Raw genomic sequence first — 17,398 nt, 5'->3', positions numbered from 1 at the left:
CAAAGCCAGTCTTCCTCTGTGAGTGGATTCAATGCACTGCTATTTATAAACAATAAACACGTCCCGCTGCCTGTCCTGCCGAAGAGCTCATGGTGACTTAACACATTGTTTCTGAGACTAGAACATCTGTCTGTCCTGTACACTGGATGGCGGACACCATGGCGCACCAGTGAGACAGCATAATTGTCTAATTATTTTTGAATTGCATGGATAAGTAAAGCATAATAATTAAGAGTTACGAATTAAATATGCAGTTTAAGTTGAGGAGTCACAGGGCACCATGCACACACACATTTGCACACCCGTTGACACCTAGGGATCATTTAGGTGCTCCCACTTATCTAGAGACATGTTTTGGGACATAGGAGAAGCACATGAAACTCCACACAGGCTACAACCTGAACTCAGGATTGAACCAGGGCCTCTAGAGCTGTGAGGCAGTAACACTATACCACTGCACCATCAGACTGCCTGATGCAAGAACTATTGTGTGCATGTTTGCGTCCTTAGTAAATAAAATGTTGTCAGAAAGAATACATTTTTATGTGTATCCTCAGGATATTATCCTTCAATATATGAAATAAGAAAAATGGTTAAATAGTGCAGGTTATAATAAAAAAACTGATTGGGGAAAAAATCAGTATCAGTTTAAATAGTTTGTATTTCTTCTTCTGGATTTGACATCATTTTTGCCTCCAACTTTGCATCTTCTGAGCTGTTTTTGGAGTCTCTTATCTGCAATGTTCTAATTAAATACAGTATATGACAGATACAAATAGATGTACATTTTATTTTTTGAATCTAATGCAAATATATGTACTGTAGAATGTATAGATGTCCATACAGTATTAATATGTAATAAGACTTCTGATAATGCTTCAGTTTAATCAGACTTTCATCAGAATGATTGTTTTAAAATAAAAACAATAATGGCTACCATTGCATGCCATGTCACAATATTGTACAATGATCCTATAGTCCTGATCTGCTCAGCTCATATGCTGAATGGACTCCATCTCTTGGCATGGATTTAAAGAGGCTGAAGGTAAAAAGGGAAAGCACAGCAGACCCACTGAGAGAAGCAAAAAGCTTCAGCTTGGACTGAAAGGAGGCCCAGGGCATGCTTTGACAGAGGAAAATAACGTTGTGTTGTTGGGCCTTCACCTTCAAAAGAGAGTCGGCGAGAGCACTAATCACAACATGTGATGAGACACTAGAACAAAGGCGAACGGCAGCAGAAAATAACGGCGTGGGAAACCTCTGTGAACTTGAGTTACAAGTCAAGTCCCCCTCCGCCTCCTCACATACACACTCTCAAAACACACACAAACACAAACACACACCAGCTCCTTTGCACCCACAGCACGCCCCACCTTCTGACACCCCACCAACAATCACAGGCAAACATGGGGGGGTTTATCTTTACCGCTAAGACCAGGCTGGTAGCAAGAACAACAACATGAAAACAAGCCCAGAGTGTTTCCTCTCATTCATGTATGCAGAATAAGAGGCTTCTCTTCTTCACAATTAAGCGTGCTGTGCAAGGGTCGATAAGGATCCGGTGCCCTGCCTTTCAGCCTGCAATGTAGCCCTGTGTATGTATGCAGACTCTGTTCTGTGTCCTTTTGCTATTCCTGGAGCCAGAATGCTGTTTAGTCAGAACTTATTATTTAAGGGTGGCACTTTTGGTAAGAGAGGAGGATGTTTGTCATGTACTTTTACTTGGATTGAAGCTATGATATGACCCTGAAAGATATTTGTGATAATCCTTGCAATTCTAAATGAATTGTTAGTTGTTGCTGTGTTTTCATTATTCCTGTAAAAGTTAAAAGCATCACAGCAATGAGCATGAGTGTTTAAAGTTTGGAAATTGATCAGTTTGAGCACACTGTATAAATAAGAAGGGAAAAGAGTTAAATATCTTAAATTAATAAAGCGCTGTCACGTTGTGATATCTTGAGGGCTAAATCTCACCGGTACCTTAATAGCAGAAAATCAAATTTGTCAAAATCAAAAATCAGAAAATCAAACAAGTCAAGATCACATGGTAGCTGCAAGTATGCAAAGTTGTTCACGACAGCTTTTTCCACTAAAAGCTGAAGTTTATTACTAAAAGTGGTGTTAAAATGTTAAAAACTCATCAGATTATCAGCTGTGGATTTATTTTTCAGCAGCTTTCCTTTGGATACTGCTAGTGCATGTCCAAGATTTTAGACAATAAAATCTGGACATAGTTGCATTAGAAGAATTTCTTCTTATAGATTTACATTTCTATACAGGCTTTATTAAGTGTAGTGTATTGTTTAATAATTGTTCTGTGTAAAGGCAAAGATAAATAAGTATGATATAAAGTATTTACGCATAGGACAAAATTGCATTTTAACAGTATTTGATTTTATTCTGATACACTCTGATGAGTTGGCTGAGGATGAGGATGCATCATGCATGGCTCATTTACACAGTGCCAAACATTTGCATTGCACGTGGACGATATGATATAAACATAAACGTGTGTTTAAGAGCGAACACGGAGTCCTTGCCAGAAGCTCACGCGCACACGTCACTGAGGGCGTGCGTCACAACCTGAATCGGTTTTAATGGTTTTATCTCCTTTCTCTTTTATCTACAGGCTGTCAGTAGTGTGCTCGCAGATCACCAGGCGGGGGCTGGAGCTGCTCGGGCCTGAGGTTTGAGTCAGGAGGTTTCCTCTGTACGCTGCGCTCCCCGTGATGAGTCAGTATCAGATTACAGGTTCACACGCTCGCGCACAGACCGCCCGTCGCCCCGACCAATTGCCCCATTCAAGGCAGCGCCGGAGACGGTCGTTCCCCCTGATTGGCTGATCCGCTCCGGGGCTAAAGGAAACCAACAGAACTTTCCCACGGCCTGCGCGTGCTGACAGGCGGCCGACCTCCTCCCTGCCGCCGCCTGGGCAAGACGCCGGTGGAGCACGGGGAAGGGCGGGGCTAAACGGCTCGCAGGATTAACTAAGATTCCTCCTAATTGGCTCTTCGTCGAAGGTATGCAAATTAATAAGGTGTGTCTAGAGCGCAGCTCTGGCGAACTGTTCGCCTCCGAACGCGGAGCCTCGCACTGATTGGCTCTGTTAGGAGACAAGATCCGCCCCTCGCGGTGCACCGGGGTGTTGAAATGACACCGTGGGAAAGCCGTGCTGTTCAAACCGCAGCAGACTTCACCTGACACCGCACGGACAAGTCGCACATCCATCCACGGCTTCAGCATGAAGAGAAATCACGACTTTAGCTCCTCGGACAGCGAGCTGGACGAGAACATTGAAGTGGAGAAGGAAAGCGCCGACGAGAACCTGTAAGTAAGCATGAAGCTTCTACACTCCATAAAGCTCCTACTATAAGGATCTATAAGGATATATACAGTGATCTATAATGTAAATGTGAATGACTGGACTGCTAAAGAGATGTTTGGGTTGATAAACTGCTTTTGTATTTCAGAGACATGAGCTCTCCTCTCGGGTCTGTTTCTCCTGCTACAACATCTCAAGTACAAGCAAGAAAACGTCGCAGAGGGGTGAGCAATGTCCTACAGCACCAAACAGAGGGGAACGAGATGAATTATTATGTGCATTAGGATAAATAAAAATATTAAGAAGAAGAAGAATAACAACAACAATAATAATATAATAATTCTATAATTATTATTATAAACCTTATTATTATATAATCTATATTATATCTTATTATTATTATTATATAATCTCAGATTATATCTTATTATTGTTATTTTTATTACTATTATTATTATTATATATTATAATTATTATATTATGTATTATTATTATTATATATTATTATTATATTATGTATGTATTATTATTATTATATTATATCATATTATAATTATATTATTACTATTATTATTAATAGTAGTAGGAGTCGTGGTTTTGTTGTTGATGATGTAGTAAATTAACAGTGTTTTAAATGTGTTTACACAGATCATTGAAAAGCGGCGCAGAGATCGCATTAATAACAGTCTGTCTGAACTGCGCCGTCTTGTTCCGAGTGCTTTTGAGAAACAGGTAAGGCAGCAACACTTCTTTAGTAAATCTAATCTTTTGTTAACGCTCATTTTACATGTTTACCTCTGGCTGATCTGAATCAGTTAAATTAAAAAATATCTTGCCTTTTTCTATCTAGGGCTCAGCTAAACTGGAAAAAGCAGAGATTTTGCAGATGACCGTGGATCATTTGAAGATGCTTCATGCAGCTGGTGGAAAAGGTAACACGCTGTTTTCCATATTCTATGCATATTGTAGCTTACTGTGAAATAGAATATACTAGATGTAGAAGAAATTAGAAACGTAGAAACTACCAGATCTTGTTGCTGTGGTGATGTGCTTAATCATGTACCTTTTGTACCTTTAGTATATCTTTTTACCAAGAAAGATGCATCTTAGTCTACCCTTACCATTCTTAATAAAGGAAATTACAGTCAGGCACATTATATTCACATTTCCAGGTGAAAGATACATATTAAAGGTTCAAAAGATAAGTGTGCCACCCAGCAACAATGAAAGGTAGGCTTACATGTATGAAGTTTATAGAGTACAGTGTGAGTTTATGTACAAAACAAGCCATGCTGTTTTAACACTATGCTTAAGTACATTTGAAACTGTTTAACAAAAGCTATAAAACCACAACCAAGCTTGGAATTATACATCAGTGCCAGAACTTCATAAACTAAAGCAAAATATCTAATTATATCTCTTCCTTTTAGGTTACTTTGATGCCCATGCTTTGGCTATGGATTATCGTGGCTTGGGCTTCCGTGAGTGTCTGGCTGAAACAGCCCGATACTTGAGCATCATTGAGGGTCTGGACAACAATGACCCACTCCGCATTCGTTTGGTGTCCCACTTGAGCAGCTATGCCACTCAGAGGGAGGCTCAGACCGGTCTGAGTCATCTAGCCTGGGGCTCAGCCTTCAGCACCCCTCACTTGGCACATCACCTCCTCTTACCACAGCATCAGCAGGGAGCATCGTTATCACGCAGCCCTAACAGTCTTCCATCCTCATCCTCATCATCGCCCTCCACTTCGCCATCAGCACCATCCTCAGAGCCTCATGGCTGCAGCAGGCTGACTGTCACAACAATCAGTGAGGCAGGAAAGAACAGGCTGCTCAGGGTACCCCATGCAACAGGCACCATTCCTCCAGGGCTCACAGCAGCATCAGCATCAAAGCTTTCTCCCCCACTTCTCACATCCCTGTCCAGCCTCTCATCTTTCCCCTTTCCTCTGAGTGCTTTTCCTCTGCTCTCACCCAGCTCACATGGTCAAACCACCCCTTCCAGCAGCCTGGGGAAGCCCTATCGACCATGGAGCATGGAGATCGGCGCTTTCTGAACTTTTAATCCAGAGCTCCAGGAGAAATGACTTTTTTTTTTAAAAAAAGAAGAAAAAAAAAAAAGACTTTGAAGAGCGTTGGGTGTTTGCCGGTCAGGACTCAACTAAGTGGAAAGACAACCCAGGATTTATGTACCAGAGAATTAGCTATGTATTTGTATGTGTTTTATTTTGTTTGATTGTTTTTTTTACAGCTATATTTCATTTCCATCAAATTTGAGCTAGTCCAGGATAGGTTCTGCTGATAGTCAGGATAATATCTTAAAAGCTTTGTCAATAACTTCTTTTTTTTTCTTTTCTTTCTTTTTTTAAACAGGGTGCTGTACTGGTACATTGCCCTGCTTGAATATTGAGGGAAGGCGAGGTGTTTTGATGAAATGTGTGTTTTAAGGCTGCGGTACTGTTGCATCTAACTAGCTGGCACTGAGAATAAAAGTTTTTATTATAGCAAAATATAATAAGTAATATCAGTGTGTAGTTCTAACTAAGAGACAGAATGTTTTCCACCCTGTGTTTCAAATAACATCCCAGAATTCGGTTCCTGAGATAATATTTAGAAATCATTATGACTCACAGGTAAAAAATAATGAAGTCATTTTTCTGCTTCCTCTCACATATTGCCAAGATAGCATATTTTGTTTTATGTTTGTATTTGACTTTGTATTTTACAAAGTTCAAGAGCTATGCAATTGATCAGTGGTATGACAAGATTACAAGATCTTCAAGAATTTAGATCTGGATCTTTCTTTTATATAAATACATACAGTAAAACCTATGCAACAAAGCCTTTAACACAAATGAATTAGGATTTTGTCTTGCGACATTGCAAATTTTGACTTTTTTTTCCATATATATTTATATGAGATATCTTGAACTGCGGTAGCCAGGTTTTAGTTCAGTTGCTGTTATAGACCCCTTTTTAAATCATGTCAGCTTTTAACAATGTTTCAAAAGGACAATCTCTTAAAAAGTCACTAAATAAATAATGTACAATATCATTTATGTGTTGTAGTCATGATTCACGGTATAATGAAATCATAACCACACATGCAGCACATACACATGCAGCAGTAGCCAGTTGATATGGTCTCTGTGAATAAATTATTATACTTCACTGACATTTATACCAGAAAGTAATGACTGTCCAATTTCTCTGTTATTATGCTCGCTTTGTTCTCTGAAAATGTTTAGCGACACAAGTCTGTATGACTGCATAACTGTACATGTGTACAAAATACTCGGGTTGAAGATAGAACTCCAGATTGCAGTACATCTGCATGTGAAATGCATTAGAGCCAAGCTATATGACTGAACCTGGTAGGTGACCACTGAGTAGTCAGGAATAATATCTACTGGTGACAGTATGGGTGAGTGACTGACAGAGAGAGAGAGAGAGAGAGAGAGAGAGAGAGAGAGCAGCAATCTTCAGGGCCTCTGTGGCCTGTCTATGTGTTCAGGAAGCCATTAACAGCCAGGGGATATCCTGAACAATATCAGGCCATGATGGCTCAGTTTGTGTGGGAAGGAGAGTCTGAATGAGAGAAAGAGCAGAAATGGATGAAGGAATGAGTAGATGAAGGAGAGCAGAGACGGGGTGTGTGTGTGTGTGTGTGTGTGTGTGGGGGGGGGGGGGGGGGGTTATGGTGTTGTATGCTGCAACTTTGCCCAGGAGCCTTTGCAGCAGTTCACACAGCTCCTAGGTTGATGAACGCCCACGTTACAGCAAATTCTGTGCAACTTTCAGATTTTCCTCCTACACACACCATGATGCCAAGATGCACTTTTATTCTCTCAATCTATTAATTTTTTACCTTTGTCTGTCCTTTCTCTTTAGCCCATCTCCTGCTACACTCTGTAAAAATCTGTACAAATCTGTTTTAAACATATTCATAAAGCAGCATGTCTCACAGGAGACACTACTGACGTTGAGTCCGAACAAACGCAGTGGATGTAGACACGTGGTTCATCAAACTGCCGCAGTGACTTGTTTTTTATGAAATATTTTGCCGACACCTGCTGGTGATGCACGGTATTACACTGTCAGATTTACAGGTAAGACTGTACCGTGGTTTACCTGTGAACTATGGGACAATATGTCTTATACATTTCCTGGATGTCTTTTAAAAATATAACTGAATTAATGAAAAATATATATTCTTTTAATAAATACATTGATTTGCTAAATAATGACATATTACTGTGTCCTTCCTTTAAATAATGTTGACTAGGGTGTTTCTGTGTCTTATGAGGAAATCCCATATGTACCATATGAGAAAATTATTATCTGGAACAGACATGATATTATCACATTATCTTTAATAACTCGATAGTTATTTGTTCTACAAGAGAAATACTGTATAATTATTGCTTTAATCATACTAATATACCAAACCATTACTGTATTATTACATTGATTATACAGTATTCCCTAGTAGGTCATATTAGTGAATTAAGTGTTAATATAGTACTATTAATTCTTTCCTGTTTAGTTCCACTGAATGGTGGAGACATAGCTGTTATAGCATTTTATAAAACTTTTTATACTTATACTTGTGCCACAACATTAAACATACATGTATGTTGTTCTAGAAAAACCACACCACTATAGAATTATTTTCTATAATGAATTTCTTTTTTTAAATTCATAGAAAGTTTAAAAGACCTATGAAGGAAGAAGGAATAAAGGAAACAGCCACAGACACATCCTGTCATTCACAGAACCCCAAACCTTTATTCACCACAGCTTGCTCACATCGATACATGTGTTAAGGGAAGAAAGCACATGAACAGGAGAAAGGATGCAGAATGAAGGTCTGTGACATGGGGATCTCTCAAATCCCCTGCTCTCACAAGAGCACTGACACACTCCTTGCACCCATGTCTCTGTGGACACAAACACACAGACACATAGACACACACATACACACTTCGCTATGGATGATAATATGAGGTCACCTTGTTCTCTATGGTGACTCTGTGGTGTCCATCAGTAATGTGCAGATATTCATCAGTCCCTGTTAGACCTCTGTGGCTACAATTTAGTTTCTCTCTGGCATACTTTGATTAGAATGAGAGAACAATAAATAAATAAGCCACTACAGTATGTATTGAAAAATTGTGAGATTGACAGTACATGGGTGGCACTGAAGTGGCCGTGAGGCACAGATGTCACATTAATTAATCAAGTACTGTAAATGATGATTTAGAAAGATCCTCCTGAGCAGATGCCATCTTTGCTAAATATGTATGTTTGTACAGTATGTATGTATATATGTGTGTGTCCATGAATAAACAGTGTGTGTGTTGATCTAACTCTCAAGAAAATCTGAAATGTGTGTGATGTGATGCAAATAAATATGTTCTTCACACCAACATACATACACAAAAACATTTGGGGTTGAAAAGGTGAAACTGCTAAATATCAGCTAGCCAGCAAATTCACAAACACCAAAGCCTGTTACAAGAGAAACTGCAGCAGATTGGAGAGACACAGATAGAAGAAATTAATACATCCATTGATATATAGAGAGAAAACTATAAAATGGCACAATGCAATACTTTTTTCGCCTCATAAATATAAAACAGAAAAGGAAGTATTTACAAAAAAAAAGAGAGAGAGAAGAAAACTCAATACCCACTTTGAATTGTTTCATTTTGAATCAAGCAAAAACATTCTTGTTTAGGGAGCAGTAGGATGCGTGTTGCTTCTGGGTTTCATTTTTTTACTTTTTTTGCGAGGGGAAGATGGGATAGGAATGTGCTGTTGGTGCAGACTGGGGTTTGTCCTTCTACCTCAGGTTAGGAAGTCAGGAGCAGGGGTTTGGGGAGGGGGCTGTGTGTGTGTGCGTGCGTGTATGTATGAGACTCTTTCTCTACATGGGACAGGGTAATAGGGAGAGAGGGTCTCTGACTTGGTCAGGCGGGTGATGGAGGGCGATTAGAACTGGAGATCTTCATCTCCGCTCAGCTCATCCCGCAGTTCCTTGTTCCTGCGTACCACCTGGGCATGTCTCTCCTGTACACACAGAGCCATAGATAAACAAAACATTATACTCTACAATGCAATCCACATATCACTTATTTCCCACTTTCCTATAACCACTGTGCTATGTGGATTTAGTAAAAGTCATATATAGTGACAGTTCTTTAATGATTTTTCTGTTGGAGCCACAAAGAACTGCATTTCACACCACTAACGCTTACAGCATGTGTAGCAGCATGGGAAAACCTTTCAAATGGTGAAATTTGAATGTTTTCTTCTATTCATGATGAAAACTATGTATTTCTCTGAATAAAATGTGTTAATTTTATTTTGCATGTATCTTAACCAGAAAAAAGCTTTATCATTTTAAACCTTTATTACTAGCAAAAAGTAAAAAGCGCTAAAATTGAATTTAAAGATTTTTTTTTTCAATTCTAGTGTAAACTGTCTAAGTGTGTCTAACAGTTTTGCAGCTTTCTTTTTTTGTGCTTGAAGAGCCAAAATTCCCCAAATTCAGTACACTTGTGTCTGAGCAGTTATCAGGCTACATTTTTCAATGAAGATGTGTTTAGCATTTAGCTCTGCCATGCTAACATTAATGTTAACAAGACAAAACAACACAACTTGTCACAGTTCTGATAAACCAGAATATCTCAAATGTCCTCTGTTGTGGAGAAAAAGACTTCTTACATTACATACACCTCTTCCATAAATATATTCTATTTATTTTAGGCTTAATCTGCCATGTAAGTCCCTGTGTCAGCTACTACTATAGAAATAAAACTGTATTAAAATGAGCACAATAATATAAACCTGTGATTTCATTTACAGCCTGAACTACAGCCAGAGTTGCTGAAAATGTATAATGGATATATTTTTGGCATCATATATATATATTCCTGACAAATACTGAAAATGTAACGCCATTTTAAATCTATGGATATAAAATGAATGCTGGTAAGAAATTTTCACAATTTAAATCATTTAAAATGTACTCGGTGGGTTTGATTGTGTCCATTATTTTTTGGTTATAAAAGCTGGATATAGAATTAGACCCAAGCAATTTAAAATATTCCCCCGCAATCGATAGATAACTTTGTAGAAATGTATGCATCCAACATTTCTAGTGAAAGCATTTTGCAGTTCAAATAACTTTTTGAAATTCAATTTTTCCCAAATAAATTTAATTCCTCATCACATTCAGGAAGGTGCTGTTTTTTTCCTTACTGAAGGAAATCCTCACCTTCTCCTGTAGGCGCTCCAGCATAGCTGTGAGCAGAGCCTCGCGGTTCTTGCTGATGTGCTCCATCTTCATGACGAGTTTCTCCTCTGCCATCTTGCTGAAGTTGCTGTTTTCCTCCATGGCCTTGAGCAGCACATCGCGCTCGTGCTCACGCTTATCAGCCAGAGCCTTTAGCACCTGAGCCTCCTGAGACTGCAGATAGAAAGTGTACAGTGAAAACGGTGGGGAGGAGAAGAGGAACAAAGAAATACCAGCTAGACAAATGTGAAGAAAATCAAATGATTCCTGGCTACTCAATTACTACCAGAATGTTCTGGTCAATAACTGAGAAAGCAAAAACTGTAAGAAATTGTTATAACTAATGAATCAATAATAATTTGTAGAAATCAATAGAAAATTCTGGTCCAGAATGCAGTTTCAGATATTAGCGCTACATTATTCTTTTTTTTTTTTTTTTTACAAAAAATGCAATTTTCTGCATTGACACTGATGAAGCAGATGTGTCACTCACTTTCCTTCGGTCCTCAGCTGCCTCCAGCTTCTTCTGAATGTCTTCCAGAGAAACGTCCCTCTTCTTGGGGGGAGAGGTGATGCTGTAGCCCCCATCAGATGTAGGGGATGGTGGTTTCAGGATCACTTCGAAGGCTTGCCCAGAGGCTCTCTTGTTAATGGGCTTGACCTTCATGTCTGAGCACAGCCAAGGCACAGTGAGACATATGGACAACATGTGGTTTAACATTCGTATCCATTAAACAACATTAGGTTCTAATGAAGCTTTGATAAATATATTGACCTCACTGTCATATTTGTTGTTGTTACTTTTACCCCAAGCTGTACATTTTAAAATGTCTCATCTACCAGTTTTGCTGTAAAACAACCTAATAATATTAAATTCACATAACTGTTACCGTTCCTACCTTCAAACTCGCCCATCATCTTGTTCCGGGCTTCTGGATACAAGCAGGAGCAAATGAAAGAGACGAGGGACAACTCCTTCATCTTCTCTTTGTAAGCTGCAGCAAAACACACCACATCAAATAAGCCCTTGGCCCAGATCTTTTATCTCTTTATATCAGCAAATATGCAAAATGGGAATTAATTTTCAACTGAGATGGAAAACAGCATCACAGCATGCTCTCAGTGGCCTGAATTAGCAGTGGAATTGTTTCCAATTATGTATGCAGTTTTTATAGCTGAGGAAGAGGCTTGGTGTCTTCAAAAGGTCCTGAATTTCAGGCAAGCATATTCCCCATAGGTTTCCTTCTCCTTCCATGGATGAATGTTAAATTATTTATTTACTCAGCAGACATCCAACTGCATGACTCCACTGCAATTCCCCCCTTTTTTGTTTAGCTTGATGCAATTTGGCAAGATGATAACCTACATAATGACTCATTCTAGTACATTGGTTTTAGTTGTTAGCTAAAACAATCTCAGTTGTTAAAAATTATGTGGGACTATGTAGGATGATATTTATATTGCACATTGCAGGAACTCTGCGTCCTCCCTCCAGATGAATATCAGCTGTCCTTTGACATTTATTTATTTTTTATTTTTCTCAATCCAACCATATTTTCTCATCACAGTGGCGTACAGAACTCCAGAACTCTCCTGCACATAATGATAATTTTGATAACATAACACACTGAAAAAAACAGGTCATAAGGAACAAAGACAGGGGTGGTGTCCCTTTAGGATTAGCAGCAATGGCCAGGCTAATGGAAGCTGTCCACTTTTGGTGGTGTGTAAGCCGTAATTTGTAATTTCCAGAGTGAACCATTTGAGTGAGCAGAGCTGGGGTGGGGGTTTGGTGACAGAATACTAAGCATGCATACTGAGCATTTAGACATGTGAAGTCACTCTCCCTCTTTCCACATCTCAGTCAGGATGAAAGGAGAATGATTGGCGGTTCAATGGAGCGTTTAATTCAGGTCTTCAGATTAGTAGGTCAAAAAGAGAACTCCAAAGAGGGCAAATGTCTGCGATCTGTAAAATCTGTTATAACTACTGAGCATCACTTAGTGAGTGTCAAGATTACAACCAGAAAATCGTCACAGACCACACCCATACACTGATCACTGGGTCATAAGAGCTCAATAAAGATATTTTATATCTTTTTTTTATATTAATAAAATAATATGGTAAATTAGCAATTGTTTGCTAAGAATGCAAAAAATAATGTATATGGATTTAATAACATCTACAAAGTGACATAAGGAGCATAGTGTCAACAATGAAAGAGTGGCCACAAAAGCAATGTCAGTAAGAAAATGGCTGTCTTTGTGTGGCACCTTCGATAATGAATCAGCCGGGCCAGTCTACAAATCAATAATCTGACCCTCCCCAGCTACACCATATGTCCTGCAGACATAAAACCATTATGAAAGGCAGGAAGGATCGTATGATTTATATTTCCTGTGGCACTATTAACACGGTTTCAGCATAAACATCAGTGGTGCATGTTAGAAACGTTTGTGAGACATTGCCACTAAACCAAAAGTGAATATATGCCAAATGTATTTTATATGCCAATATATGCCAATTTTTTTGTGTCTTATTGGTGCCGTATAATGCAGGGTGCTTGTGCCTGCTTATCTCTCTGAAAACTGTACTTATGAACGCAACAGCACAGAGATAATGACTCTTGGAATTTTTGAATAATGCAATTTAGTGCATGTAATTGGAAAAATATTCATTTTAAGAGCACACTAAGAAGTGCCTTCACACGATTATATATAGAACAATGTTACATCAGTGCAAAATAAATGGATGCATAATCAGCTTCATAATTCCTTTCAAGTTCCTAATGCACAGTGGATTTGATGAAAATACCTACACCAGGCTAATCATTTAAATAAATATGATTCATTAAATGTGTATGATCTGTGACCTTTGAGAGACTTAATTTGAGGTTGTTTCAAGGCTGGTGGCTATCACCCTGTGTCAACCTTGTAAAATATACAAACAATGCTTTTTTTAATAAGGGCAGGACACAGCAGTCATCAAAGTTAATGATGCTTTTTTGATTAAAACCACAAAGTAAAATCTAGGGATTTGAAGGATGCTACAGCTGAAAGTGCTTTATCAGCTCTGCAGGCAAAGCAAGAAGCACAATTTTTACAACCTCTACATTTATTACTGTATTATACTGCAGCTACTCCCTAGACTCGGTTGTGTGGTGTACAATTATTATTATTATTATTATTATTATTATTATTATTATTATTATTATTGTTATTATTATTGCTGTTGATATTATTAAGTCATCAGCTCTCAACTACGTAAGATGTCTGGAATTTCTAACATCTAACTGATATCATTTACCAAAAGGTAACATACATAATACAGCAATTGAATGGCATGCCTTGCTTTTGCCTATTAGTTAAAATGCATATATAATCCTGTAAAAAAAACTTTCCTCTTGTGATTCAAGATAAATATGACACAAAACAAAAAAAAAAAAATGTGACTATACAAGTCCAAATGGTGAGTGGACCTCAACATCTCAACAGCTTCAAATCACCTCAGACTTTTTAATAAAAAAAAAAATATTGCTGCTTTTTATTGATGAATTGCAGTGCAATAATCCAGAACTGCAGTCCCAATGACATCCGTTTTTACACAAAGCTATGGAATCTCCATCGCCTTTAATTTTGTTTATCTCTAGTATGTTATTTTGTCACTTTGTGGTTCTCAATGACTTCTTAATCATTGTATTTGGTTGTTCTAGGTGTCAAGAGATGAAAACAATATAGTGAGCAGGCCCACAGCCTCAGCATCCACCCATCAGGACTCAATGATGCCAGCATCTGATCCGCCCCACTGTCTATATAAGCAATAAAACATGCCTAAGGGTAAAACGACTTCAGGCCACATTTCCATGACATTTTTTTCAAGATAGCATTCATGTATCCACCCATCAATCATGGATCATGACAGCAGCTTCCCTGCCAAAAATCCAAGCACATGAATAAAAAGGAACTGCTCATGAATAAATCATTTACATCGCACAAATCTTATAAGGTTGTATGCCAGTTGTTTACTCCAAATAAAACCAAGATGCCTGCACTAATGTCATTTCATTCTACACTGCTACAATGTCTAATGAAAATAAGGCCTATGTGGCCAAATATATATGATGTAGTCAGTAACAAAATGTCGGCTTGGCATCACAAATTCGCCATAAGGATTAATAAGAGAATAAGAATTCGGTTCTGACAGCATCGCATCCGGTTTCATCGCCTTTAAGGAGGACAAAACCGGGGCCGAAGATCATGAATATGATTCTAAAAGTCCGCTATCCGTTATTGTGGTGCTGAAGCGGATCATAAACGGAGAGCGTGATCTTGGGTGCGGTCCCTTCTGCATCATGCCGGAGAAAGAAGCCTGTGATGGAGGGGTGCAGCACCGACCACCCCGAAATACAAGGCATTTTTACCTGCTTCAGAGCCATTTATTTCCCCCAAAACTTCGCAAATAATAATCACAGCATGCTTTAAGCATATTTTCCGAAATCGGATAAAGTATAGAGGCAAGTGATGCACAAAAGATCCATGTGAAATTCAAACATGCATCTGCGTAATCAATTGAAAAAAAAATACATTATTATTTTTATTATTATTATTATTATTATTATTATTATTATTATTATTATTATATTCAACATAATATTTAACAGGCTACTGTAGGATGCGGTTTTGGATATAACCTATGCAGGAGGAGATTTTATGCATCATGGGTGTCGTCTTCACCTCTGTAGCATCTCATACATCATTAACTACAGAAAGATAAAACAGGTTGAAAATCATACAGATTATCTTACCGACTGCGGTTTTGGCCATGACTGCGGTTGTCGTTGCTGTTAGCTGTAAGGAGCTGTAGTTCCGGACGGTGTGGAGAGACGGGACTGTTCCGTAAGGCACTGAGTCAGCAGAACGGCGCTCTGAGGCGGAGGAGAGCGGAGACCGACAGCTCGAGATTATTAACACACGGTCGCGCGTTCCCGGTACCCTGGGCGCGCGCTTCAATATGGTGCGCCAAACAGTCCATAAGAGACTCAAACACTGAAGGCAAATGGGCCTAACTTACAGACCTGAACACGCATACATTTATTTGTAAATTTACACAAGAAATGTAGTTAAGACAGCATGGCTCATACACAATCGCAGACATAGGAGCAATTTTGTAAGGTCAATCCACCATAGTTTGGGAAAAAACAAAACAAAGAACCCATGGGAAACATACATGGACATGAGGAGAGTTGGAGAACCTCGAAAGCTCTGCACAAACTAGAACATAAACTCAGTACTGAACCATGGATTGATCCTTCAGCTGTGTGGTGGCTTGTGATTGCGCCAACATATCTGTTAAAGATTAATCACTAGATAATCTGTATTATACAATTCAACACACAAAATCAAAATGACAGGCTTTTCTCACAGTTAATCGGTACATTAATTATCAATTATTACTATCATTTCTGGAGACATATAACATATACAGACTGTAAGGCCCAGTTTACAGCAGGCTTCATATCCCTGCAAAAAAATAAAATTAGATTTAAATAGACACTCCATATGATGTTTTTGCTAATTAACTTTGGTACACTGTAGAATATGTCTACCTGATGTTTAATATTTGCTCTGAACGTCCTGTCGTACAAAATGCTCAATATTTTTTGGGGATTTTATGAACTCTGTGGCTTTCCATAATTAAAGTCTGCGTCACTTGCCCTTGTTTTGGCACACCGGAGAATTATGTATCAGACGCCAATAATGTCTTCTTCATCCTCTCTATAAAAGAAAAACTCTAATGCCGTGAGCCTATCATGAATAATGAAAGAAGCAGTGTCTGTATTATGAATAATAAAAGTTGTATTGTCTGAAATAAACAGTTGATGATAAATTAAATAGCTGGTCAATATACCAATCAAATAGTATAGACGTTCTCAAAAGTTTTGTTGTTGTTGTTTTATTATTATTATTATTATTATTATTATTATTATTATTATTATTATTGTTGTTATTATTATTATTATTATTGTTGTTGTTGTTGTTTTAAATAATAACAGCAAAAAAATGTAGTGTGAAATGACAAGCCATAACAGATGGAATTATGCAGTGATTAAAGAAGCAATAAACAAATTATAGCTGTTTCGTATTTTGCACATGCGTACATTGCGCATTTTCTCAAACAGCTTCATGAGGGAGTGCCAGGAGTTCTGTCAGTCCCCAGCCAGAGCACTAGAGGGCGTTCTGGCAGGTCTCCTCTTGTGCACGTGTTTATTGATTCTATATGGGCGGTGCCACGCCCTTACCTGGTTTCCGTCTTACCTGTATCTTGTTAGATTGTGATTAAGTGTGTTATATATGTCTGTACAGGTCTCGAGGTGGTCGTGAGTCATTGTTTGTATGTCATGTGCACTCCTTGGTCATGATGCCAGGTTTGTTATGTTAGTCATTGTGTCATGTATGCTATGTAAGCGCACTGGAAACTCAATTCAAACTCAAACGCATTTGGATCTGGTCTCTGTTTATCACGGGCGGACGAACCTCAGGCGGAGATCCAGTGGTGATCCAGAAGTGATCCAGGAGTGATCCGCGCCATCGGTGGTGTCTACCAAAACGTGCACGTTACAGGGAGCTTTTTCTTATTCTTCCCAAAAAGGCCAAACTCCTCACCGTTTCTCTTAAATGCTCAATGAAACATTACATATTAAATAAATCATAAACTCATTTTGATTCAGAAATGAACGTGCAATGAATATGCAAAGTCTATACACCCTTATTAATA

At 38.5% G+C, this 17,398-nt stretch overlaps 2 protein-coding genes across 2 annotated transcripts; one reads left to right on the top strand and one right to left on the bottom strand.

Moving 5' to 3' along the window:
- Positions 1-3,023: 3,023 nt before the first annotated feature.
- Positions 3,024-6,379, top strand: hey1 (hes-related family bHLH transcription factor with YRPW motif 1). The gene is made up of 5 exons (XM_060897601.1): positions 3,024-3,327; positions 3,471-3,546; positions 3,971-4,054; positions 4,173-4,254; positions 4,753-6,379. The coding sequence occupies exons 1-5, from the start codon at positions 3,242-3,244 to the stop codon at positions 5,379-5,381; spliced, it is 957 nt and encodes a 318-aa protein (XP_060753584.1). The 5' UTR covers positions 3,024-3,241; the 3' UTR covers positions 5,382-6,379.
- Positions 6,380-8,089: 1,710 nt separating this feature from the next.
- On the bottom strand, positions 8,090-15,588 carry stmn2b (stathmin 2b). The gene is made up of 5 exons (XM_060897602.1): positions 15,429-15,588; positions 11,524-11,619; positions 11,118-11,293; positions 10,607-10,798; positions 8,090-9,396 (listed from the first exon to the last, which is right to left on the bottom strand). The coding sequence occupies exons 1-5, from the start codon at positions 15,445-15,447 to the stop codon at positions 9,319-9,321; spliced, it is 561 nt and encodes a 186-aa protein (XP_060753585.1). The 5' UTR covers positions 15,448-15,588; the 3' UTR covers positions 8,090-9,318.
- Between the last annotated feature and the right edge of the window lie 1,810 nt (positions 15,589-17,398).

This window comes from Tachysurus vachellii, chromosome 21 (genome assembly GCF_030014155.1).
Source record: "Tachysurus vachellii isolate PV-2020 chromosome 21, HZAU_Pvac_v1, whole genome shotgun sequence".
Taxonomy (NCBI): Eukaryota; Metazoa; Chordata; class Actinopteri; order Siluriformes; family Bagridae; genus Tachysurus; species Tachysurus vachellii.
The sequence above is the reverse complement of the archived record's forward strand: the minus strand, read 5'-3'. Positions and strand labels throughout refer to the sequence as shown.